At 42.9% G+C, this 25,280-nt stretch overlaps 1 protein-coding gene across 5 annotated transcripts in view; it reads left to right on the top strand.

Moving 5' to 3' along the window:
- The window catches only part of ZNF276 (zinc finger protein 276), a 476,210-nt gene that overhangs the window by 369,562 nt on the left and 81,368 nt on the right, over positions 1-25,280 (top strand). For all 5 annotated transcript variants that reach the window (XM_044081859.1, XM_044081861.1, XM_044081858.1 and 2 more), the window contains 2 exons: positions 6,908-6,983; positions 12,079-12,196. In XM_044081859.1, coding sequence (XP_043937794.1) covers positions 6,908-6,983; positions 12,079-12,196 — 194 coding nt within the window. The remainder of the gene's footprint in view (positions 1-6,907; positions 6,984-12,078; positions 12,197-25,280) is intronic.

The following is a 25,280-nucleotide window of genomic DNA, read 5'->3' as shown; positions in this document are numbered from 1 at the left end:
GTATTCCCAGTCTTCATATCTGTTATATAGAGGTATATGATTTGTACGGTGCCAGTACTGTGAGCACTGTTTAACAGTTAAAGTAAATAAAAGATAAAACCCTTGAAAGCCCATTTACTAGATTAAAAGTGTTCATAGTTGTAGACTGTGCTGAGACTTGTCTACAGTCAGTCCTTACCTGATCTTATTTTAGTATTCCACAGTCTTGGAGCAAGATTGTCCTGTACTCCACATTCTAGGAATAAGTCTACTACAGTCTAGGAAAAGTTTCAGAGTAAAAAAAAAAAATTGTTGAGTTGTACTATCTAAGTGAAAAAACATTGAGAGATTACTAGTGCTGATGAATTCTGCGCTAATATCCACTGATAATAGTAAATAATAATGTGGGTTTAGCAAATGCTGTAAAGATCATACGTAGAGTATGCAGTAAAACCCAGATTTAACATCAAGGACCCCACTTTCGTTTCCTTATGTGCACCCATCACAGCTTGTCAAAACTTTGGAAGTTCGTCATCTAGGAGTATTCTTGCTCTTGTACCATCTATGGTGGCTTTTGATTGTTGTTTCTGCAAAGAATGTCATAAGTGACCCCTGTGTAGCCCCAGTTATAAGTCGGAGAATTTCTATAAAACTGGCAGTCAGGAGAGTAAGTCAGTACATTTCAAAGACGTGCAGTAGGTGGATTGGATACACTAAATCCGCCGTAGATGTGAGTGAGTGATGCAGATGAACTACCACATCAGGGCTAGACTTGGCTCAGGATGATTGTCACTGCTGAAGTGACACCGCAACCCCAAGTACAAAATAGGAAAAAGGGGTTGAGGACGGATGGATGGACATCCATAAGTTGTCTGACTGTTCAACCAAATCTCCCTGTATGTGTTGAGCTCATCCACAGAAGGCTTGATCTATTCAGTTGCCCTTCCTCTCAGTAGAAGATGAAAGGAGAACAGAAGGTGAGCTGCAGCTCCCATTTTGGGAGTGTGCCCCAGGATTTTTGCACTGTTAAACTGCCATTTGATCAATTGGAGACTGATATTGGCCTGCCAGATTCAGTGGAGCAGTCCTTACAGCCATCTGTCTTGGACTGACACTTCTCAAGACTGATGACTGCCCAACTGGGGTAGCCTACTGCAGACTAATTTGTGTTGGCAGCTCTCAGATGTGGAGAGATCTTTGAGTTATCCCAAGGTTCCTTTGTGAGTGAGTTGGCATCAAGAAGAGAGTTTTGAGTTGAGGTGTAGGAAATATGTTCTGAAGCCTGCCACGCACCCATCATAGCCAATTCCCAGTCTCCTGAAAACCAGTGCATATCAATTATGTGCATACTTTTGCAAGACATTGCGTATGAGCTTGGTAGTCATGCAGTTTGTCAGGGAATATGTAATATCAATACTAGATTCAAGTGCACTTTGTTAATTTACGGAGTTCATCAGAATTCTTCATTTACCAAAGATTGATACCAGAGCATTAGTCTGTGTTATGTGACCTCAGAGCTGATGTATTTAAATATGTAGGACATGTTGGGAGGTATAGGAGGGAGGCTTGTCCAGAAATGCTTTTGCTGTGGTTACTTTGTGCCCAGCTTAGCTCTTCTGATGTCTTGTTATTACCGTGGAAAGAAACCACTGCTAAATTTAGACCTTTCCCATCATCTTCAACTCCTTTTCCCTCGGGGCCCATCAACATCATGGAGCACATCCTGGCTCTTTCCTTTGTTGGTAATCCTGCCTTTCCTGGCAGAATTGTTCTAATGACCATGGAATGGAGTGTCTGGAAGGTGGCCATCATAGTGAAGTGACTTAGTGGAGGGCTTCTCTCTCTCAGTGCTGTTACTTTGCAAACTTCTGTGTGCCATGAAGTGTGTTTTTATGAGTATCCCTACCTGTGTAAGATGGTAGGACCCCAAGTCCATACTGTACATCTAGCCTGGCTACTGTTTGTAGTCCCTGTCTCCACCAGATGCTGCTGTTAATCTCACAAGCGTGTCACTCCCACCACCACCACCACAGAGAGCCAAGCAGACCAGTCTTTTTCATTCTTCTCATCTGCCTTGGCGGCTCCTTTTGGTGCCTAAGTTATTACTCAAACTGTGTTCACTTGAGTTGTACTCAGAGCTGTGTCTTTCTACACCAACAGAATTGGCACTTCAGTCTTATCTGCTGTTATGGTGAGTACCTGTTACAACTGATGTTCTTCGTGTTTCACTGTTGCAGTCATTTCACTTGGGTTATCTGCCTGCAGGTAGCCTTCAGTCGGCCCGAATACCAGAGTCTTGGGATTTCTGTGTCAGATGCTGTCACCTCATCCATGATGTCAGGGGTATAAAACATGCAGCCGATGCCATTACATCAGCTTTTCTTGCCGCACGGGAGCCCAAAGCAGTTGGCAAGTGCCGGTCGGCAGGTATCTGAAATTTTCGTTTTTCAAGTTTCAAATCTGAAGTCTTCTAAAGCTAAGTACCCCGTTGGGGATCCTTTTTTCTTGCTCTAACCGATGTCAGAAAAAGTTAGCAATTGTCTTGCCTGTGGAAAGCAAATACCTCACAGAGATTTTTATTCTTACTGTGTCACCTGTTTAGGCCAAGACCACAACGTCCCTCGCTGTCTGTTTTGTGCCTTGTTCAACACCCAAAATATTCGTAGTCGGGCTGTTTTTGTCTCCAAATTCTTTCGTTCTCCGTATTCCAAAATGGCATCAGTAAGCCAGCCAACTACCGACCTTCCGAAAAAATGCAAAGATAAAGACAGAGACAGACCGCATGCATCTAAAACTGCAGGCGACGTTTCCGTTAAGCTAGTTGCCAATCCGCCGGTACTCAATGAGGCACTTTCGCAGCCCCTGTAACCCGCTATACTTATAACTATACTTGGATGATTGCCTGATTCAGGCGGACAGTCAAATTGCTACTTCAGCACCTGACCTTTGTAAAGAGACTCCTAACTTTTCTGGGGTATACCATCAATGAAAAGAAATCACATCTGGTACCCAGCCAAAAGATTGTATTCCTGGGAGCAAGCTTGAACACAACTTCCCAGATGGCATTCCTCGCTCCAGAAAAGCAGGTTTATTTGACATCTTATTTCAAACTACTGGCCACCCATACCTCAGCTATCTGCAAGAAAAATACTGTAAGCCCTAGTGTTCATGACCTTATGTAGTCTACTGATTCTATATGCAATACTGCATATGAGGAAACTCCAATGGTACTTAAAAAGTCTCTGGTGTCAACATTCCCAGGACCTGGAAGCGGTGATTCCTATCATTCCTTGCCAAAGGACAGAGTTCCTTTGGTGGGCAGAGGCTTGCAACCAGAACAAGGGGCTCCCTTTCTCATAACCCCCCTGCTATCCAAACTCTGACAGCAGACGCATCACACTACGCATGGGGAGCTCACATGGCAGGCAAATGGATTCAAGGCAAATGGAGCCCAGGACAAATTCACCTGCATATCAATCAAAAAGAAATGTGAGCTGTACAGAATGCACTGACAGCCTTCAAATACCTTATCCTGCCAGGACAACTCCTGATAGACAGACAACACCACAGTTATGTGGTACATAAACAAGCAGGGGGGAACTCGCTCCTACCCACTCTGCAGGTTAGCCATGACACTGTGGAACACAGTCTTAAACACCAAGTGCACCTGCAAGCTCAGTTCCTGCCAGGCAAACAAAATTCACTGGCAGACTACTTTAGCAGAAATCTAATGGACCCACACGAGTGGAAACTGGAACCAAATTCATTCAAACTTCTAGTACACAGGTAGGGGAAACCAGAGGTGAACCTCTTTGCGACCCCCAAAACCATCAACTAAACAAATTTTGCACCAGAATTCCCCACAGCCAAGCTTGGAAAGTGGATGCCCTATCCTTCACATGGGAAGACCTCTCAATCTATGCCTTTCCCCCCTCTGCCCTTCCTTCCAAAGGAACTCCTCAAGATCAAACAGGACAGGCCAAGGACAATCCTTATTGCATCAGACTGGCCACGCCAGCACTGGTACCCACTTCTACGCAGTCTGGCAGCAGTGCCACCCTGGCACCTACAGCAGACCCCCTCTCTGCTGTCCCACCAGGAGAGACAGATTTTGCATCCTCAGCTGCAAACCCTGAACCTGGCAGCCTGGCTTATTCCCTGAATACATTACCAGCAACCCTCAGCAAACAGGTGCTTGATGTTATCCTTGAGGCCAGGAGGCCCAGTACTAGGAAATCCTATTCAGGAAAGTAGAATAGATAGTGTTCTTGGGGCCAGTCTCAAGGGAAGGACAAAGCTGTGCCCTCCTTGCCTCAAATCCGAGATTATCTAGCAGTGCTGCTCCACAAGGGCCTCTCCTTCTCATCAATTAAGATTCATGCCTCTGCTATCTCAGCTCATTACAATACTGAGCCACCCCTCTTCTCTCACCCTCTGATCAAACAGTTCCTGAGAGGTGCTAACAATTTAAGACCCCCAAGGAGAGCTCCCACTCCTGCCTGGGACCTTAACTTTGTACTAGAGAAGCTCATGCTTCCCCCTTTTGAGCCTTCTGCTACAGCAGAGTTAAAATTCCACTCTTGGAAAACAGCCTTACTGCTACCCATCACTTCAGCAAGAAGAGTTTCTGCGTTACAGGCCCTTATGGCTGTTGGAACCCTTCATTATCTTCCATGCGGACAGGGTTTCCCTCGGGACTAACCCATCTTTTATGCCCAAGGTGGTATCCAGTGTGGCTTTAAACCAATCCATCCATTTTTTTTTCCTCATCCTCATAATAAAGGGGAAAGGATCCTGCACTCCTTGGACGTGCACAGACAGCTCAGGTTCTACCTTGACAGGACTAAACCTTTCAGAAAATCTGATCAGCTGCTGGTCAGCTTTGCTACAGGGGCAGAAGGCAAGGCCATTTTGAAACAAACCATTTCTAAATGGATAGCACACTGCAAACATTTCTGCTAGAAACATCATGGAAAACCTACCCCACAGGGGATCAGGCCTCATTACACTAGGGCTGCCTCAACCTCTACAGTTTTTCAGGGGAGTCCCTACCAGGGACATCCTGGAAGCTGCAACCTGGAGTTCTGTGCACACCTTCACCAAGCATTACCACGTACCTATCTTTTCCACATCCAGAGCTGGATTTGCCACGATATGTACACTTACCATAAATGTAGATGTTCGAGTGTATTCACTGTTGCAGTCCTGGTTACCCTTCCTCCAGCCCCCTGTCTTTCTATACTTTCTACCTATCCTCTTTTTTGGCCGTATCTTATGGAATGGTATTTACTTTTTACTGGAGGTGTTCCATGCCATTTGATTACTTCCTATTTTGGGGGCTCCTGACTTCTGGGGCAAGAAAAACTGATGTAATGGCATTGGCTGCATGTTTTTATACCCCTGATGACCTGACGCCATGGATGAGGCGACAGCATTCGACGCAGAAATCCCAAGACTCTGGTATTTGGGCCAACTGAGGGCTGCCTCCAGGCAGATAACCCAAGTGTGATGACTGCAACAGTGAATACACTCTAACATCTACATTTATGGTAAGTGTACACAACTGTACTTTTCTGTTCTTTGTGTTGATTTGATACTTTGCATTGCTTAATGGTAGAAATGTGATTTTAACTTGCTTCTTAGTCTTTTGCATTCTTTCCACTTCACGTATATGCGTTAGTGGTGCATAACTGTAAAACTATGGCTTGGATTTATCTTTAAACATTTCTGTTTCATATATGGCTGCCTCAGATGAAGTATAACAGGCCCAGTAACATGATTAAATGTCAAAGAGAAGTAGAGATCTTAATCTTCTGATTGTAAATTGAGAAGTGCCTCCAGTTTAAGGAGGAAAGGGGGAACTTTAGAACAGTGGCAGCTGGACCCATGCAAAAACTAAAGATTTTTATGAGGAAGGAAAATGTGTAAATCAGTGCTCATTAATCTGGTCGGAGGGAGGAATAGAGGTTAAGGATCCAATGGCAATAATAAATCGTTCCAATTTGTGGTTTACAGTCTTTGTGGCATTGTTAGAAGTGCAACAAACAAGTGATAAGGGTAGTCTTCATTTGGTTAAGAAGGGCAGTAAAGTCTTTCAAAAGTATGGTAGGAACTGATTGCAGTGAGTGAGTTAAGAAGACATATTGGGTAAAGAAAACAAGCTTTGTTTCAGGAGACTACGAAAGGGTAAAGAGTAGAAAAATGCTCTGGCTACAGGTTGAAATAAGAGAGTAAGAAAGGAAGACCGGAATTCTTTAGGATAATGAAAGAAGGGGTTAGGGAGAAGAAAGGTGTGGAAGAAACTGAAAAGAGACAGCAGGTGTTATCAGCCAAAACAGCCTTGGCAAAACTTTGGACAGAAAAGATGCTAGTTGGAAATTTGTCTGATTGAAGAATGGAGAAAGAGATGTCGTATTGCTGAATTATTGGAAAAGGGGTGGTGTAGTCAGTTAAATATTGGTTTGCCATCCGTTAAGAGTAGCTAAGGTAGTGGACTATCTCATTTTTCAAAGGCACCAGTAGTGCTTAAAGGAGAAAGAGGAGATTATTTTAAAATCTGTCAAAACCCTATTAAATTAATGACTTATTGGAATACTGAGCAATGAGGAAATATAACTTTACTTGCGCATACCAGGTAAAAGAGGAGAAAGGACAGGTTGTGTTACATAGGTGTCACATTGGTACGAGTACAGTAAAAGGGGAGGTATCGATGGAGTGAAAGTAAGATGTGGATAGCAGCTGGAAGGAGGTTAGCTGAAGACGTACTTAATGAGTTTTGTTATTTCATAGTTGAAGATAGACTTATTGAATTATTGTATACTGTTGGTAGGGTTTTAAAGCCCTTGAGCAGAATGCTGACAGTAAAATGATGTTCATAAACTGAGTGAAATAAAGGCAGACTGTTTTAAATTTTTTGTTTGATTCCCAGGGAAGAACTGCCAAACATCTACAAGTGTCCTCACCAAGGATGTACAGCTGTGTATCGAGGACCAGATGGCATGAAGGTAAGGTTTCTACAGCATCTAATGGAGTAGGAGAATACTGGTTTTAGGAACCTTATGTATGTGATTCACAAACTTTTAGGAAGCATTGTGCCGCTGTAGTGACATATAAGGATAAAACCTTGACTACAGTCCAGCCAACCCAGGTTCAGTCTAGGGCGACTGAAGGAGCAGTAGGGAGGGATGGGCATTAATATTCCATGGAAGGCAGTCCTGTGGGTGTCTTTGGTGATCTCTGGTGAAGGCTGAGGATGTCCTTACCAGGGAGCATGTCTGTAAAGAGGAATAGGATACGAGCATGGTTGAGCTGCAATGGAGGTGGGACAAAACATTGCTTGCCCACTTTGGACTTCACCACAGGAACCACAGCTTACGGGTAAAGAAACAAGTTATGTTATAAGGCACCCCCCCCAAGCTAGAAGATAGACAGCAACTCCCCAGGTCATCCTTAGGATCCTCACTCACCCTGGCTAAATTTCAGGTTTTGGGCCATGAGTGAATTAGAGTGCTGGTAGACCCGGTGAAGGATGTGGGGCACCAGGACTGCTGGCAGAATGACATTAAGAGGGAAAAATGTTTGGAAAGCCTTAGTGGTAGTCCAGGGTTTCCATTTGGGATCAAATCTTTTGTGGACTTGAGCGTTTGTGGTGCTGATCCTTCTTGGCCTGTTGATAAAAAATCTAGCTCTGTATTTAAGGCTAATTAGATTCAGGATTGAATTTAGGCTGCTGGAGGAGCATTCTTATTGGTGTGTGTGTGTGTGTGTGTGTGTGTGTGTGTGTGTGTGTGTGTGTGTGTGTGTGTGTGTGTGTGTGTGTGTGTGTGTGTGTTTGCGTGTGTGTATGTTTTTTCACCCCTTGGAGCAAGAATGCTGGAAAGGAAATGGCTTGCAAGGAATGGAAGGTAAAAGGAGCAGTGTGTGTGGAGGCTAGAAGTCGGGCAGCAAGACTAGAGTTGGAGAAAAGATTAGCAGCCATTAGGAAAGCAGGACTTCTTTAGTTTTGTAGGGAGGGATTAATGGTCTTGCTTGCAAAGGATAACATTCCAGCTATGATAAGGAGCAGGGAATATGTTATTTTATTTATTTTTTTTATTTAGTAGTTAAGTAAACTGGACCATGAGGGCCACCTTTGAGTCCCAGCTTGTTTACAGTAAAGCTCTAAGTATGCAAAACACATTATAAATAAAGATAACATGCCAGTAAACAAGATAGTCTATTTTAATCATTTGAAACATCTGGACAGCCACTAGTGAGCCACGTAATTCTGAGCCTGAATGGACAAAAAGCAGACTTTCATATAGTAAGTAACTCTTAGATGGACATTTCTCAGAATATCCTTTATATATTTATATATATATATATATATATATATATATATATATATATATATATATATATATATATATATATATGGGAACACTACATAATCTCTGAAGTTTGAAATACCGAATTTCAAACTTTTGAGACCATATAGCCGAAACCCCAAACTACCGAAAGACCAGAAGAGCGAATTTCAAAATCCCGACTATCAGGAGTTTGAAATTTGCGTTTATGGTGTTGCGGTATGGTGGAAGGGCAAGTAAGTATTTCTGTTTAACTGTGTTGGTTAGAGGTTTAGTGTGTAAATGTGTGTTGACTGTGATGTGTGTATGCGAGGGGATGTAGGCATGTGGTTGTGTATTCATGTGTTTGTCTGGGTAGTGCGACCTTGGAGTTAGAATATTTAAGTAGGGGGGTGTAGGGGGGGCTTGCCCCCCTACTAAAGGTTTGTGTGTTTTGGGGGAAAGTATGTGTCTGTGTGTGGTATATGTTGTGTGTAGTTTTCGGTAGTTTGAATTTTGCAGTTTTGGTTTTTCGGTATTGTAGTGTTTCGGGTGTTTGGTCTCGGGATTTTGGGCATTGGTAGAGTGAGTGTTTGGTATTTAGTAGTGGTTCCATATATCTATATATGTAATATGGTTCCCCTTCAGAGGGTCGAATGGCTGAAATCTCGAAATGCATATGTTCGAGACCATACGCTCGAAATTTCAGAAGCTCAACCTTCTGAATGGGGATCGGCATACAGCACAGAATGGGAGATTTCCTTTTCTGCTCTGTAGTGCGATCTCGGAGTTGGTATCAGTAAGTAGCGGAGGGTGTGGGGGATGCAGGGGGGCATGCCCCCCTGCAGAAACATTGTTTTGTGTTTTTTTTTTCCGTTTCAGAAGGTCGAACTTCTGAAATTCGAGCATATAGCTTCGGCCATATGCATTTCGAGATTTCAGTCATTCAACTTTCTGAAGGGGAACCATATATAAATATATATATATAATCACACACACACAAGTTCAGGGGGTGAGGAGTGATGTCTGATATTCTGGTGTTCTTTTGGAGTAGTGCCGACATTTCAGTAGGGACCCATAACACAGTGTATACGTAGTTCAGTAATAGGCAAAGGAAGTAATAGTGCTGCTCAATAATTTGCTTCCAAAAAACAGTTCTGCTGGGTACTACAAACATTTGAGTAAGTTGTAAGTGGTCAGTAGGTTTCAAAATCCACAACCAGTGCATTACTTGCAAATGGGCGAGTAAGATTTTAGGGGATTAGGTTTACAGATCCGATGCACTTCGATTCACCTTTGTTCTGTAGGTATAATTTCAGTTATTTGAAGAAGGTGAAAATTATAGTAATCCAGCGAAAGGTTTCTAGAAAAAAATTCCATATAGGAGGATTAAAGAGAGAGAAAATGCTCGTCAGTGCAGACAGGTTAGAAAAACAAATGTTAAGAGTGAGAACAGTGGAAGATCTCAAACGTTTGCAGTACTGTTTCACTGTAATAACCCAAAGAGGGTAGAGAGAGAGGATTGAGTGTTAGACAATTTGGCAAACACTGTTATGCAGGTAATCCGATAACCAGTTTAAAGTGGAGCGAGTTCCATAGATTTAGAGTTCTTTAGTTAGTAAAAAATGTTTTGTAAGATAAATACATTGGACAGATAAATAAAATTTGTCCCTGGAAGGTTTCTTTTGATAATATTTCGTTAGATTGGATAAGCAAGAAAGAGTAATGGCAGTATGGATACCCCATCCCTTTCTAAATCCACGCTGATAACTAGAGAGTAGGCCATAAGCTTGGATGTATTACTGCAGCTGTGAGTTCTTTTCCAAGACTTTAGCTAAGGGAGACAGGAGAGCAACTTTACAGTAGGCTTCAGGGCAACACTTGTTTAGGTAATGGAGTAATGTAAGCAGTTTCCACTGGTCAGGAAGTGCATCACTGTAGACTGAGCTGATAATGTTATGCATTCTAAATGAGTATTTGCTTCAGTTTTCACCAGTGAAGTAGAAGTGGGGAGGGTACCAGTTGAGGAAGGCCTTACAGGGCTAGGAGAATGCAAACAAATAAATAATGACTAAGGAGGTGGATCTGAGGGAGAATAAGGCACAGGGACAAGACAGCATCCTAAAAGCATTGCTGGCATGTTAGTAAATTGATGACAGAACTATTAAGCAAGTCCCGTTGAGAGAGAGTGGTGGTAGAAGAGTATAATCTGTCAGTTGTTTTGTCCATTTATAAGATTTGGCTAGGAAGCAGCATAGGAATCCACAGATCATTCAGCATGACCCCATTGATGGGCTAAATGATTTAACCAAGTCAGGATTTGCAAAAAAATCTTTAATGCAGGGGCTGCTAAATGAGTTTTAGTACAAGGCAGAGCCGCAGTAGTTAGATCCTATCAGACTAATCTGCCTTTTTGTGTAATTGGGACAAAAGGAACATAAGAGATTATCCTATGGATGTGATCTGCCTGGATTTCATTGCAGTTCTTAACTTAGCTTTACAGCACAAGGTGCTAACAGATATGTGAGTAGCAAGCTTTGTATGTGGGTAAAGAGTTTTTTAGATGACAGGGAATAAAGGGTAATAAGGTCCCTCTATAGTAACAGGTGATATCTTGCAAGGGGAGAAGTTGGTCTTGGGCCCAGCCTTATTTATTGACATTGTTGGGTAGTGCCAGCAAGCAGAAGAGCATGCCAAAAGGAGTTAAACGAGCTGGAAATGGGATATGAAAAGTAGATGCTTTAGTTCATCCCTTTAAAATGTAAGTTGCTCTACCAGAGAAATGACAGTTTAGGAACAGAGTATGCAAAAGGAGAACTGAGGCCAAAAAATGTAGAGCAAGAAAAGAGTTTGGAGAATGTTAAGGAAAACCTGAGTCATTGTTGTGTGAAAATGTTGCAGCAAAGGCAATTCAGATAATACAGTGTATCGCTAGGGAGGGTGGAATCAAAACCTAGAAGAGCAGTGATGTCCTTGTGTCAGGCACTGGTTAAACCGCAACTGGAGTACTTTGTGCCATTCTAGAGGCCTTATAGAGAAAGGGAGATTGCAGTGTTGGAATGAATAGCGAGGAAGACTGCTAGGATGATGAGGAGAGTGAAGGGTGTTGCACACAAGAAAGGTAGTGGAGCTCAAACGTTTCCTTAGAGCGTGAGAGGAACATTATGTGGGCTTAAGGGTACTACAGGACAAAGTATGGTTGTATTACCCTGGTAAGCAAGGATAAGCAGACAGAAGTTTGATAGTCTGACCAGATGATAGAGAATAGTTTTAACAGTGAGTTGAAAAAAATTTTTTTTTTCACAGATGGTGGTTGAGAGATGAAATCAGTTACTGATGTGGGTTGTAGGAGCTAAGTCTTTTGAGGCTGTTAATGCAACTTGGACTTGTGGAAAAATGAGTGAGAGAGAGAGATGTCTAGCTGCACTAAGGCATATTAGAGTAACTTTTAGTCTTCCAGCTAGTTGATCTGGATATATGTTTTTATGACAGGTGAGGTATCAGGCATTTACTGGAAACAGCTGTAAATTCATGCACTTGTATATTCATTTTACTCGCACTGAGGATTCTGAAAATGTTTTTATCCAAAGTACTACTTTGTAGTTTATTTTTTGTAAGTATTAAATATACAATTTTAAAAATGATAGCAGATTTTGACGGTTCAAGAATAACATGCAGAAGGGAACAACAAAGGGAGAGTTTGCCCATTTAATAAACTGAAGTTGCATAGCAGTAGCTTGATTTTTTTTTTTTCCCCCCTGTTTTGCTCATCCAGAAACACATCAAAGAACATCATGAGGAAGTGCGTGAGAGGCCTTGTCCACACCCTGGATGTAACAAAGTCTTCATGATTGACAGATATCTGCAGCGTCATGTAAAACTCATACATACAGGTGAGCAATGCTGAACTCTTCTTTCATACATGTCTGAGTCATATGTTAGGTGATTTGTTCTTCCTGTTTCTGGGATTTTTATTTCTGGACTTGAATGCGGTTAATTGCACACAAGGAATCTCTATTATGAAAGTGCCACCATGATGTAGTCTGATAAAGGACAGCACCAAAGTGATCTCCAAAGATCTAGCCTTGGGAACCCTCCTTAGTGGGTTTGCAGTTGGAGATTATCCTTCCTTTCTTCTCCAGTTTTGCAGTGAAGTTTCTGTGTTCAGGCGTGCTGGCTGTTCTGTACTGGTGCATGTTGTGATGTCATGTGTTGTACTGTGAGAGCCTGTTTCAATCCGAGGTCCCTCCTAAAGAAAAGGGTCTTTCCTTACACTTTGTGAGTTTGGGTCTTGATGTTGAGCATGATTTTCATCATGCAAAAGTTCCCTTGTTTGATGCCTAAAGCACCTAAGCTGTTAAAAGTGTTTGTGTTTACCGTTCATGAGCCAGGGCATGTAACTGTTCAGGCAATGTCTGTACTGCTCAGAAGATGGACATTAATTGAAGTTGCATTTTAAATGTTAACAATGCAAGAGGGTGAAGGTCTTGGTCTGCCCTGCTTTTCAGAGAATGGAGGCAATTGAGATAGCCTGAAATGTGACTCAACAAGTGAGTTTGCCATAGCTCCAGGATGTAGCTAGACTAATGAAATGGAGGGCACACTTTAGACATATCCTGTTTTAAGCAAGTCCATTCTTAAGTTGGCCTCTCAGCCTGTGCATTATTTCCTTGCCCTCATACGGCAAAGATTTGAAATTTCTTTCACTGTACTAAACAACAAGGCACCTGGGAGAGGTGCACTGTTGGCATCTACCCTGAGGGGGTGCACCCTGGGGAAATTCTTGCCTAACCCTCAACAAACTAGAACATACTTTCTGCTGGCGTCCTGCAAGGGAACTGCACTTAGAGACCACTGTTAAAGTTTGAGGGTCCTGCCAGGGTTTGATTGCCCAGGAGGAGGAACGCCGCTAGGTCCTCCCATGCTAGTGTCTGCAGCTCATACCTCCAACTTCAGTTAGTTTGAAGTCTGGTTGTGCTCGTCTTTGGAGGTACAAGAGTGTTCCTTTAATGAATGCGGCCTGTTTCCAGCTTTGTTGCAGTGCAAGCCTATCCGCTTCCATTCCACTGTTGATGTATGTATCCCAGTATTTGGTAGACTGACATGCTTGACAGCAAATTGCTTTTTGTACCCATGCATGCCAGCCCTGCATGAGCACAGCCAGTCTGGAATTTTGTGAGGGGGGCTCCTTTCCCTTCCCTTCTGTATCCTAAAAGGATGAGGATCCAGAGGCTAATCGCTGAAATAGATGAGGATAATGAAAGCTCCTGTCTCTACCATTTTCCAGTGAATGACCTTGTCTTGGAGAAGACTTAAGGTTGAAGTCTACCTTGGAATAGCCTGTGCCCACTATGTTAATTTCCCTTCAGAAATGTCTTCATACATATGAGGAACTAGGAGAATTCATGGGTTCTTAAGCAAGTAATAGGCTAACTGCCTTTGTGGCCCATTTCCCTTTCAAAGGTGAGAATCGAACCCTGTACCATTTCTCTCTTTATGCCAACCCAATCAAGCCATGTACCTTGTGTCTGTGTGGTACACCATTATGGCAATCCCCAGCCACTATAAAGACTGCCATGTTTGTAACTTTAGAAGCACTGGGATACTATTGCCTTGCCTATTAAAAAGACAGATATTGACTAAAAGCTCTCTGCTGAATTAATTGAGATCCTCACCAACTGTCCTAGAGTGGAGTCCTGCATTATGATCATCAGTCCAGTATAGGAGCCAGAGATTACAGCTTTGGACAGGGTGAACCAAGAGGGTGTTCCTTGTTCCATGTTTGGGCTTAGATCCTTCAGGCTGTAAAAAAGTTTTCCTTCCTTCCCAGGTATAGGATTAAGAAGGATCTGGTCAAGTTTGTGTATGGCATCCATAGTGAGTTGCCACACTGCTCACTGTAAGTCTGCAGTGGCACCATGATGAAGCAGTGGCATGAGCCGTATAGGATGGGAAGGGTCTTATTAACTGTCTAAGAGCCTGTTTGATGGCCTTCTGAAGAGAAAACTAGCCCTTTCACCACCAGATAGCCTTTGACTTCCAACCCCTTCTTTTGGACTCAGCTGATAACCCCAAAGAAAAAGAATTCCCGTCATATCTGGGGATAGTCTCCAAGCAGCAGGTGTTTTTTCCTCCCCATTGGGCTAGGTAGATCACCCATGAGGGTAAACACTTCTGCTTCCTTGCTTGTAGAGCCATCAAGAAAGACTAGTGAGTTTTTAATGCGGGTGCAATCTGCCACACCATAAGAGATCTTTCAGTCTGTCTCTAAAAGGACTCTGCCAAGCAAGCAACTGAGCTAACTTAACTGAGCCTTTGAACAGGACTGTATTCTTAATAGAGACCATAAAGGATGTGGCTTCATGAGAATGAGATGTAGAATTTTACTCCTGCCTTTTCTTAGATCCGAAATAGACTATTTCCATTCCTATTCTGGACCTTTGCAATTTCACGCATTTAACATGTCAAGTTCTATATGGATGATTCTCCTGATAGTCACAGTCTGTTGCTACAGGTTGCCTTGATGGTGTTGCCGGACATGATCATATTCTAATATATCAACTGGGATTTGTAGGAGTACACTACTTTCATTTGGACTTTTTCACTGCTCTCATATGTTTAGCTGTCAGGGTACTAACCATTATGGCGGAGGCCTTTCAGGAGAAGGAACTGCATTTGTTCTTCTGCCTTTGCAGCAAGCTCTTGGGTGGCCCTATCGAGGCTTTTTGTTCGTATCCCTGGAATGTGGGAGTTGTGGCTTCTGGAGTTACCGTAAAGTGGAAGAAGTTCACTCAGTAGGATAAATTGTAAATGAAAACAGTATGTCTTGACTGAAATCACTGCTGCAGTATTCCTGATATATGGGCTGTCACCAGTGATGTCCAACCAGAGTACTAAAGCTTTACTGTCCCAAGTTCATACGTTCGACACTTGACCATAGCTCATAAGCCTAGGGGTATACTGATGGATGTACAAACATGAATCCCCAGACTGTCTCACCACCAGCCCAAACACAAGTCATGCATCCATCAAACTGATCACCGTTTGGCCATTGGTACCATTGCTTCACTTGATCATTTACTCAGGTAAGTGCCCTGTTGGGGAACCTTGCTTTGCCTTTTCTGCTTGTGCTATTTCTTTTCAAATTTGTGAGATATCAGGAGGGGAAAATGCGAGTGCGACAGGCAAATTACATACAATGACTTGCACACTAAGTACCTTTTCTGTTTATGCCTGGAACACAATCACAGATCTTACTCCATTTGTCTTATCATGCATTGTCAAAACCCTTAGGTCGAGGCTTTCCTCTGTCAATACCTTACTGGAAACTGTCTTAAACAGCTGACCTAGTCCAAGATGGGAGAATCCGCATCCCCGGACATTCCTCTTCTGCCTAAGAAGAAGCATAAGAGGCCCAGAACAGATGCACAGTCCAACATTGCAGACTCTGCAATACCTGTTGGAAGTTGCAGAACCAGCTGTACATCAGATTACCTCTCATTTGCCCACTACCAAGACCCTGTTAGAGGCAGGTATGGCTGCTGGGGACTTGCAAACTGTGGATATGTCCATTGAACCATAACTCATCATGTCTGAGGGCCCTCATAACATCCCTCAAATATTAGTAAGGGAAGAGGTCCAAGATACATTAACAGAGGATCTGATGTTATTTTCATTTATTTCTCAATGCGTGGGTCTCTGATCTGACTCTGCCAATCTTTAGATTCTTGAATCCAACTCTCGAGCTCCTCCCTATACCCGCAATGCCCCTTACTTACGAGATTACCCCAGATCTCATTTGCCACGTAAATGATTCTTTTGGGATTGTATTCTCTCGAGCTCTAGAGTGCCTTGCTGGGTTTTGTGAGTAGACACAATTTATTTTTTCTGACCTTTAATATATATTTCTATTTAGCCTTCCTCCTTTTACTCTTTTTTTTACCTTCGTTTTTCCATTTAGGTAACTTTTTGTACCATTCTTGGTAGTAGGCCTTTCTTCTAGCATTAGGTATTTTTTTCTTTTCATTGTTGGTAGTTATTTTTTCCTTTATCTTTCTTTTCTAATGTAAATAAAAAAACATGTCTTTATTTAAAACTTATGGTAGAGTTTCTCCCCCTTTTTGTTGTTGGCTAGCATTTGGTTGTTGGGTTGGCTGACAAGTCAAATGGTTTTAAGAAGTGCACTCCCTGTGGGCATACGATATTCTGATGCCCTCAGGGAGTGTGTATATTGTTTAGGCCCTTCTCACTTAAAAGATATCATGTAAGATCAGTGCAGGCTTTAATTGAAGGGTGATTAGTGATAGGCAGAATAAGCTGCTCCTGAAGGGCCTTTTGCCAGCTTCTTTCTCCTATATTGCTTCCACTTCTGGAGCTCAAACCCATGCTAAAAAATATGAACTGTCAGAGCCGAAGGAACACAGGAAGCATTTTATGGCAAGGTCTCCTGCTCAAGAGTTCAGAGCCACCCTCCAAAATCCAAAAAGTGTCAGATCCAACAAACTCTCTGGTTAGGTCTCCTCAGATCCGGAGGCAGAGATTTTCTCTGGAACCTGTCTTTCCCAGACCTAGGTCTCCATTTCTTCAGGAAACTCCTAGGAAGTTGTCCCGCCCTTCTTCCACAATTTTGTCATTCAGGTACTCCTGTAGTCTTTCCGAGGCAGATGTAGACAGAATAATGAAAACATGTTTTGGAGCACAAATCCACATGGGTTGTTTCTGTCTCCGTATCCCATCGGATCCTTGAGCCTTCAGCCACCTTCTCACCCCATTATAACGCCTTCTTCAATCTAACCCATACTTTCAGAGCCATTGGATCCAAGAATGCTGGGAGTTGAAGTTTTGGATTCGAAGATACCACCTCCTGATCTGACTTTGTTCCTGACCTGTTTGGCGCCAATCCCTACTGAGTAGGATGAGTCTCTGAGCCGAAGTGTCAGCACCGGATCTGGGGGGGACTAACTCAGACTCTGATATTTTCAGAGCCATCGCTTCCCCTTGGAGCCTCCCCAGATCTCCTTGGAGGGGAGATCCAAGAGTGGAAGAGAACTGGCTGAGCCAACAGCTTCAGGTGTGATGAGGTTGTTTTTTTTTTTTTTGCCTGTCCTGGACACACTGCCTTTGAGGTAGTGGAAGGGGTGTTTTCCCATCTCAGGGAATATTCTACCTTCACTTCCTCAAATCCTATACCCGTTCCCCCAGCAGATTTGAGCTGTAAGTCCCTTCACCCTTCTCCACAGGGACAGCCTGTTCAGAAGTTCCCCATCTATTCCAATACTTCTCCAGAACACCCCACTGAAAACGTACACAGGAAGAGGAAGTGCAAGCAGAGGCACTTTGATTCCCCTCAGGAATCTTTAGTCAAGGACACTGAATTTGATAAAGGGGGGAAGGATTCCCTAGGTCCCCACCTGAGGATGTCTCCTTAGGAGATATTTTAGAGATCCTGCACAAAAAATGGGGGTTTGTCCTCCCAATGCTCTTCCTAAGAGGAATTGGTGTTCTTGGAAGCCTTCAGGTCTGGCCCATCTACATCTTGGGTTACCCCCCCCCCCCCGGCAGATGACCTTATATACCTTGTCTGCTGTCGAGTGTGGAATACGAACAGGGTCCCATAGGGCCTGTCCCCCACCATCCGGACAAGATTTTAGGAGCCTCCAAAGACAGGCAGTAATGGAATAAGGGATTTCCTGTAGATGCTATAGTTGTAGCGGCAGCCACCAAAAAGGAGCTAGCTGAACAGAGTTCCTTTGTCTATTTCCCTAACAGGGAGTCTAGGGTTTGGAAAGCATGTTTACACTTCAACAACCTTTGCCTTATGGTTGCTCAACTACCTGGACCATTTTACTAGATTACAAAGGGACTTGATCAAGGAACTCTCGAAGTCTGCCCCAGGGTCCATGTTGGCAGAGGAAGAGAAAGCTTATTCCTCCCAACTGACCACCCTACAGTCTATATCCAGTGCATCCATGAGGTTTAATATTTCACACTGCTCAAGGTACCTCATGGGTCGCTGGTTCACGCATAGCCATAAGAAGACATGCCTGGATGAGACTGTGTGATTTTGCAGAGCCCTTTAAATCCTCTTTCATCAATGCTCCTTTTGATGGATCTTCCCTTTTTGGGCCCTTATCCTGTAGAGAGAAAGATGGAAAGACCTTGTCTGCTGTTGGAATCCATTCCTCTACCCAGCAAAGACATTTCTCTTGGACTCACTGCTGTTTTTAGACTATGTGATTCAGAAAATCTCAAGGACCTTTTCAGGACTCGCAAAGGGATTTTTCTCTCAGAGGCAGAGGGGGAAATAATAACGGAAGATTCCGTCCTCGCAGCAGAGGGGGTCAGCAGAAGCAAGGGTCTCAGTATTCTTTCTCAGACAGGCCCTTTCAGCATTCCTGAAAGGTGGCCTGATTGTTCTTCTCTGGAGGCAGTCAGGGGGTGGGGCATTTTTCCTTGCACCTAGACGGCTGGACAGCCTTCACAAGAGATCCTTGGGTGCAAAGGATCATATCCAGAGAATACTTTATTCCCTTTTCACAAATCCCCTCACAGTAGAGACCTCTACCTGATGTTCCACCCCATCAGAGGGAGTTAGCAGCATTAGAGTTCCAAAAGCTGCTAGAAAAGAGAGTCATCCAAAAGGTCCCACCAGATTAAGCAGGATCTAGAATTTGCTAAAGGTTCTTTTTAGTGCCAAAGAAATCAGGGAACCTGAGACCTATTCTGAATCTCAGTCATCTAATTCAATTTGAGAAAAAAATCCCACGTTCCAGACGGTCACAGTTAAGTCCATTCTGTATGTTCTAAAGAAGGATGACTGGATGTGCTCTGTAGATCTTAAAAAATTTGTACTATCACATCAAAATACACAGGTTATCTCAAAGATATCTGTGCTTTAGGCTGGGAGCAAATCATTACCAATTCAGAGCTCTGCCCTTTGGTCTCACCACAGCCCCACAGGGTGTTCACCAAATGCATGGCAGTGATGGCAGCTCATCTCATTCTGCACAGATTCAAAGTGTTTCCTTGTTTGGACAACTGGCTCCTCTCCACACTAACCAAGCATCTCCCAGAGAAGGCCTGGGATTTATTTACTTACTCCAGTTGTGTTCATTCCTAGTGATCACAGTAAATTTTTCAACGTTCCAACTTCAACCAGTTCAAGTCTTGGAGTTTGTAGGAGCTAGCGTGGACACAATCAGACAGTTTATGTTCTTACTTCAGAGCAGAATTAATTCCCTAAGATTGCATGTCAGACAAATTGTAGACCATCCTTATCCTTTTGCAAGACTAGTTCTTCAAGCCTTAGGTTTAATGGCTGCCACAATCACTGTATTATCCATGGATCACTTTCACATGAAGATTCTTCAGTGGGGGCCATGTCAGTACCATGGTCGATGTTTAAGTACCCTATAAAGATTATGTGAGCCTGCAAGGATTCCCTGCTTCAATGGATCCAGTTGAATGAGCTTTGTCAGGGGAACCTGTTTATTTCTCCCGTCCCAAAGGCTATGCTGACCACAGATGCCTCCCAATTGGGGAGGGTGGGGGCATTTCTTGGGAAAGACTCTTCAGGGTATGTGGTCCCCAGAAGAGACCAATTTGTATATCAATGTCTTAGAGATGAGAATAGTCCTTCTAGCATTGCAGGCATTTTAGAACTCTCTCCTAGATACAATCGCTATCCAGGCAGACAGCATGTCTGTGGTTTGGTACATCAACAAACAGGGGAACGAGATCTTACCTCCTTTGCCAAGAAGAAATGAGAGACTGGTAGTGGGCAATCTCCTCCAACTGCTTTCTTGTAGCAAAGCACATTCTGGGGAAATACAAGGTCAAACTTGCTGTGACCTCTTTTCCTCTGCACTCAGCAACAAATGCAGCAGGTTCTTTGCCCTAATTCCCCCTCTGGATAAGTCATTGAGCAATGCTGTAGTCCAGGTTTGCCCCCCCCCAGTCTCCTGTATACTTATCCTTCCCTTTCCTTAATAACTAAATTTCTTCAGAAGGCACAGCGGTTGAAGAGCAAGGTAATTCTTATTGCTTCCTTCTGGGCTCGGCAGGTGTGGTGCCCATTCCTATGGTCTCATTTTCTGTGTCCGCCTTGGACACTGGACCCTAGTCCAGATCTCCTGTTGCACCCATTAGGAATGATTCATCAGGACATTCAAGGCCTCAAGTTAACCGCATGGTTTCTCCAATTCAAGTGATGGCTAGTCAGTCCAGGCTTTCCTGTCCAGTTCATCAGATTTTTAACCTAAGTGTCATGTTTAATCATAGCCTCACCTCAGGTTTTGTGCCCACTGAGTGGCGCAGAGCTATAGTTATCCCAATCCACAAGGGGGGATCCACCTTGGATCCCGGAAACTACCGTCCCATCAGTCTGACAAGCCTTATCTGCAAGGCCATGGAGCGTATTGTCATGGAACTTATAAACAAAGACATTGGCAACCTTCAAACACTGGACCCCACCCAGTTTGGGTTTGTGAAGGGCCGATCTTGTCTCCTGAACCTGATTGACTTCTTTGAATCAAGTCTCCAGAGCCATGGACAAGGGTAAGGTGGTCCACACAGCCTATCTAGACCTTGCCAAGGCCTTTGACACCATCCCCACTCTGGAATCATAGATAAACTTACTAAGTTGGGCATTAATCCCTATGTCACCCAATGGGTTGCTAAATGGCTTACTGATAGAACCCACACTGTAAAAGTAGCCGACTCCAAATCCAGCTCCAGACAAGTGACAAGTGGAGTACCTCAGGGTTCAGTCCTGGGTCAGCTCTTGTTTGGCATCTACTTCTCTGAAGTACAGGTCAACACTAAGGGACTCTGGCTGACAAAGTTTGCAGTTGACTGCAAACTGGGAGCCATTATTGAATCCCAAATGATGTGGATACTCTACAAAAGGGCCTTACAGAAGCAGATGCTTGGTGCCAGAGCCATGGGCTCAAGCTCAATGCCAAGAAATGTATTGTTATCCCCTTTGGGAAAAAACATGTATCCATGAATTACCATATAGGTGGCAGTACACTAAACACAGAAAGTGTGATAAGAGACTTAGGGACACAGGTGGACAGTGGTCTCACCTTCGATAACCACATCGCCACAACAGTCAGGAAATCCTTCTATGTGGCACACCTCATCACGAAGGGCTTTTCATCCAGAAAAAAGGAGGTCATTGTCCCACTGTACTCATCCCTCATTAGGCCCATTATAGAATACAACGCCCCATTTGGTATGTACCTCTCAAGACATCTGCAACAACTGGAAAGGCCTCAGAAATACCTCACTAAAAGAATCACAGGCCTAAAGCAGATGCCCTACGCTGACCGCCTTAAAAAACTCCAGCTATACTCTGTCGCATATCGTCTACTCAGAGGTGATCTCTGCTTAATATACAAGGCCATGTCAAACCCAGAGCTGTTGGACATGCTACACTTAAAGAAATCCCAATCCCTCAGAGCTACACTCCAGGGATCTAAACCTTGTCATCACAATAAACAAAACATGCTGGAGGGATAGGTTCCTGACCCAGAGACTCCCCAGACTCTGGAATAGATTGCCCATACATGTCAAGCAGAGTGCCTCTTTGGACCTCTTCAAGAGGAACCTTGACGATTGGATGGGAGAAAGGAAATTCACCCCAGGGATCACGTCAGTCGCCCTGCTAGACAGGGGTCCAGGAATGTAAATAATGTGGGAAGAAATAGCCAGGGAATTGTTATGGCTAGGCTTGCATAGGCCCTAGGGCTGATAGCCTAGTACCAACCTATGAACCTAATCTGAAGAATTTTCTACCAGAAAGATTTACAAGAATAAATGAAAAAAAAAAACATTTTGGGCAAAACAAAGAAAGTTTGATCCCTTCACAGCTCCAATTCCTGCTATATTGGATTTTCTGGCTTTAATTTTTCATGATGGTGCAAGTTTGTCTGCCGTTGAATTCCAGCTTTCAGCAGTCTCTAATTATCACATAGGACATAATGCATTCCATCTATCTTCTTCTAAAATTTGTAAGGCTTTTCTAAAGGGTACTCTTCTGCTTAGACCTCCAGTAAGAGACTTTGCTGTACCCTGGGATCTTACTTTTTTGTTACAGACTTTAACTCAGTCCCCTTTGAACCTTCAGCTAAGTCAGACCTGAAATTTCTGTCTTGGGGAAACAATATTTCGTGTTGCCATTACTTCAGCAAGGCACATTTCTGAACTCCAAGACAGAGTGGCATTACGTAGAAATCCTTCCTGCCAAAGGTTATTTGTGAGTCAGACATGAAACGACTAACTGTTTACCATTCATCTTTCTAAATTTTGACTGTAAGGGGGAATATATCCTATATGTTTTAGATGCACATAGACAACTTCGTTTTTACCTCCATAGAACTAAAGGATTTTGAAAAACTGATCAACCGTTTGTTTTCTTTGCTAAAACCAATTGGGAAAAACAGTATCTAAAGTTACCTTAGCAAAATGAATAACATATTGCATTTCTTTTGCATGTTCTGTAAGAGGTTTGTTATGTAAATCTCCCATCATTCAGCTAGATCCATGGCTACATCATCTGCTTTTTGGCCAGAACTTCAATTGATGGCATTTGTGCTGCGGCTACTTGGTCCAATTCCCATACTTTTATGCTCATTACAAGTTGGGCATCATATCCAGAAACAGGTCTGCCTTTGACTCCGCTGTTCTCCAGGATATCCTTCTGTGAAGGCCACCCAAAATTATCGTGGCTGGGGACTCGGTCCTATACATTGAAAAATGAATGAAAATGACAACATCTGATATTTAAGCTATGTACTCCCCATAACTATGCTTTTGTGTTGCTCATTTTCATTCTTCCTCAACTGCCCACCCTCCTTCCCCCTATCCTTATTCCTTTGGGAGTGACCTGGTGAAGTATATGAGAACCATTGTTCGCAGTCTGAGCCCTTGTTTCTATCCTGGTTCTTGCTATATTTATTAAAAGTGTTTATGCTTTCTGGCATATTTAGCAGCAGCAAAATCAATCTGAGTTAATCTGGCAAGAAAGGGGGCATTATGGGTAAAGGTAAGAGCTTGAGCGTCCGATCCAACAGCTGAGTCTGATCCAGGGGTTGGATCAGAGACCCATACGTTAAGGAAGAATGAAAATAGACAACACAGATGCATAGTTGTGGTGAGTATCTAAATTTAGGCAGGTTTCCAAACCTCCACATCTCATCCAGACAGGTGTCATGCCCAAAAAAAAAAGGTTAGACATGTGACCCGTCACTCAGCAGCTAGAGAAAAAGGGTGGATAGATTTCTCCCAGGACTTGTTCATATCTGTTATGGCTTTGAAACCCCCTTCCTTTGGGTTTCCACAACCTCAGGCTACCCTTCTTTTGAAGAGCAAGATTATGGACTGTTGAGAGACAGCCTTACAAGACTCTCTGCAAATATATAGAGTTGAGTATATTTTTTTTGTATTATTCTGTATTATAGAGCTAAATTGTTACTTTGATATCTGTTGTCTTACTGTTCTGCAAATATACAGATATTAGTATATATTTTTTTGGTTATAATTTGCACTGTGATTCCTCATATCCATCTCTGTTGAAAGTGTCTTCCCCACCCCCTCCCTCATTTTAGTTTCTATAGCTTGTGTGTTAACTCAAGGTTCCCTTAATTTGAACTGTTAATAGCAGCAGTCTGCATTTAAAGTGGAACAGCCTTACAAGACTTTCTGCAGATATATAGAGCTGAGTATATTTTTCTGCATTATTCTGTATTATAGAGCTAAATTGTTGCTTAGATATCTTTTGTCTTAGTGTTCTGCAAATATACAGAGATCAGTATATATTTTTTGGGTTTTATAATTTGCACTCTGATTCCTCACATTTCTGTTGAAACTTTTCCCCGCTCCCCCTCCCTGTTCTGGTAGTAGTTTAAATTTGGTAGCTTTTGCAGTGCCCGCCCCACTGTAGATTTGATCTAGGACACTCCCCCAGTCCCATCTCTTTACCGCATTCTACCTAATAAACCCTTTCTGCACTTGCGTTTAGTCCTTTTTAATTTAATTACATTTTTTCAAACTGTGTGTGGACTAATATTGCTACATACTCGTGTGCCAGGTTGCACTGCATGTGAATTGTTTTTACTACTGTTTTTGCTACTTTTCTGGAAAAAAAAAAATTCTGCTTTTACTGTATTTGTGTTTTTTCCTACTTTATTTTGCTTTTGCGTCATCTTAAAAGTACTCAGTTGTATTTATTAATGCTTGGTGTAACTCATTCTAAGCCTTTTAGTTTAAGCACTTGGGCTTCAGACCAGTTGTTTTACATTAAGAAGGTTTGTGGTCTGCACTGTAGTGGCAAAACAGGTAGCTTACATCCTTCTAAGTTGGGAACTGCTGATTCGGGGCTCAGTGTCTGTTATTCTAAAAGTGTATTAATTCTGGTTTAAGCACTTGGGCTTCAGGCCAGGTATTTTACATTAAAAGGGTTCGTGGGGAGGAGAGGCTGGACTCTGCCCTTCTGAGCTGGGAATTTCTGGTTAAAGGCTTATAGTGCCTGCATATTTGAACTGCTTCTTACTGAAATTGATACACCTTGTTTGCTATAGCGTAGACTAGATCCAGGCCTGCTGAATCTAGCTTTGTTTGTATAACTTGAGCACTAATCCAGGCATTCTTTAAAGTATTCAATTGTATTTACTACTGCTTGGTAGTAACTTGATTAAAGTGTAGCTATCATTCTAAGTCTTTTGGATTAAGCACTTGGGCTTCAGACCAGTTGTTTTACATTGGGAAGGTTTGTGGCCTGCACTGTGGTGGCAGGACAGGTAGCTTACATCCCTTCTAAATTGGGAACTGCTGATTAAGGGCTCAGTGTCTGTTATTCTAAAAGTGTATTAGTTCTGGTTTAAGCACTTGGGCTTCAGGCCAGTTATTTTACATTAAGAAGGTTTGTGGTCTGCACTCTTGTGGGAGGAGTGGCTGGACTCTGCCCTTTATAGTGCC

The sequence above is a fragment of the Protopterus annectens genome, chromosome 8.part1 (genome assembly GCF_019279795.1).
Source record: "Protopterus annectens isolate FY-2018-M chromosome 8.part1, PAN1.0, whole genome shotgun sequence".
NCBI classification, from domain to species: domain Eukaryota; kingdom Metazoa; phylum Chordata; order Ceratodontiformes; family Protopteridae; genus Protopterus; species Protopterus annectens.
The sequence above is the reverse complement of the archived record's forward strand: the minus strand, read 5'-3'. Positions and strand labels throughout refer to the sequence as shown.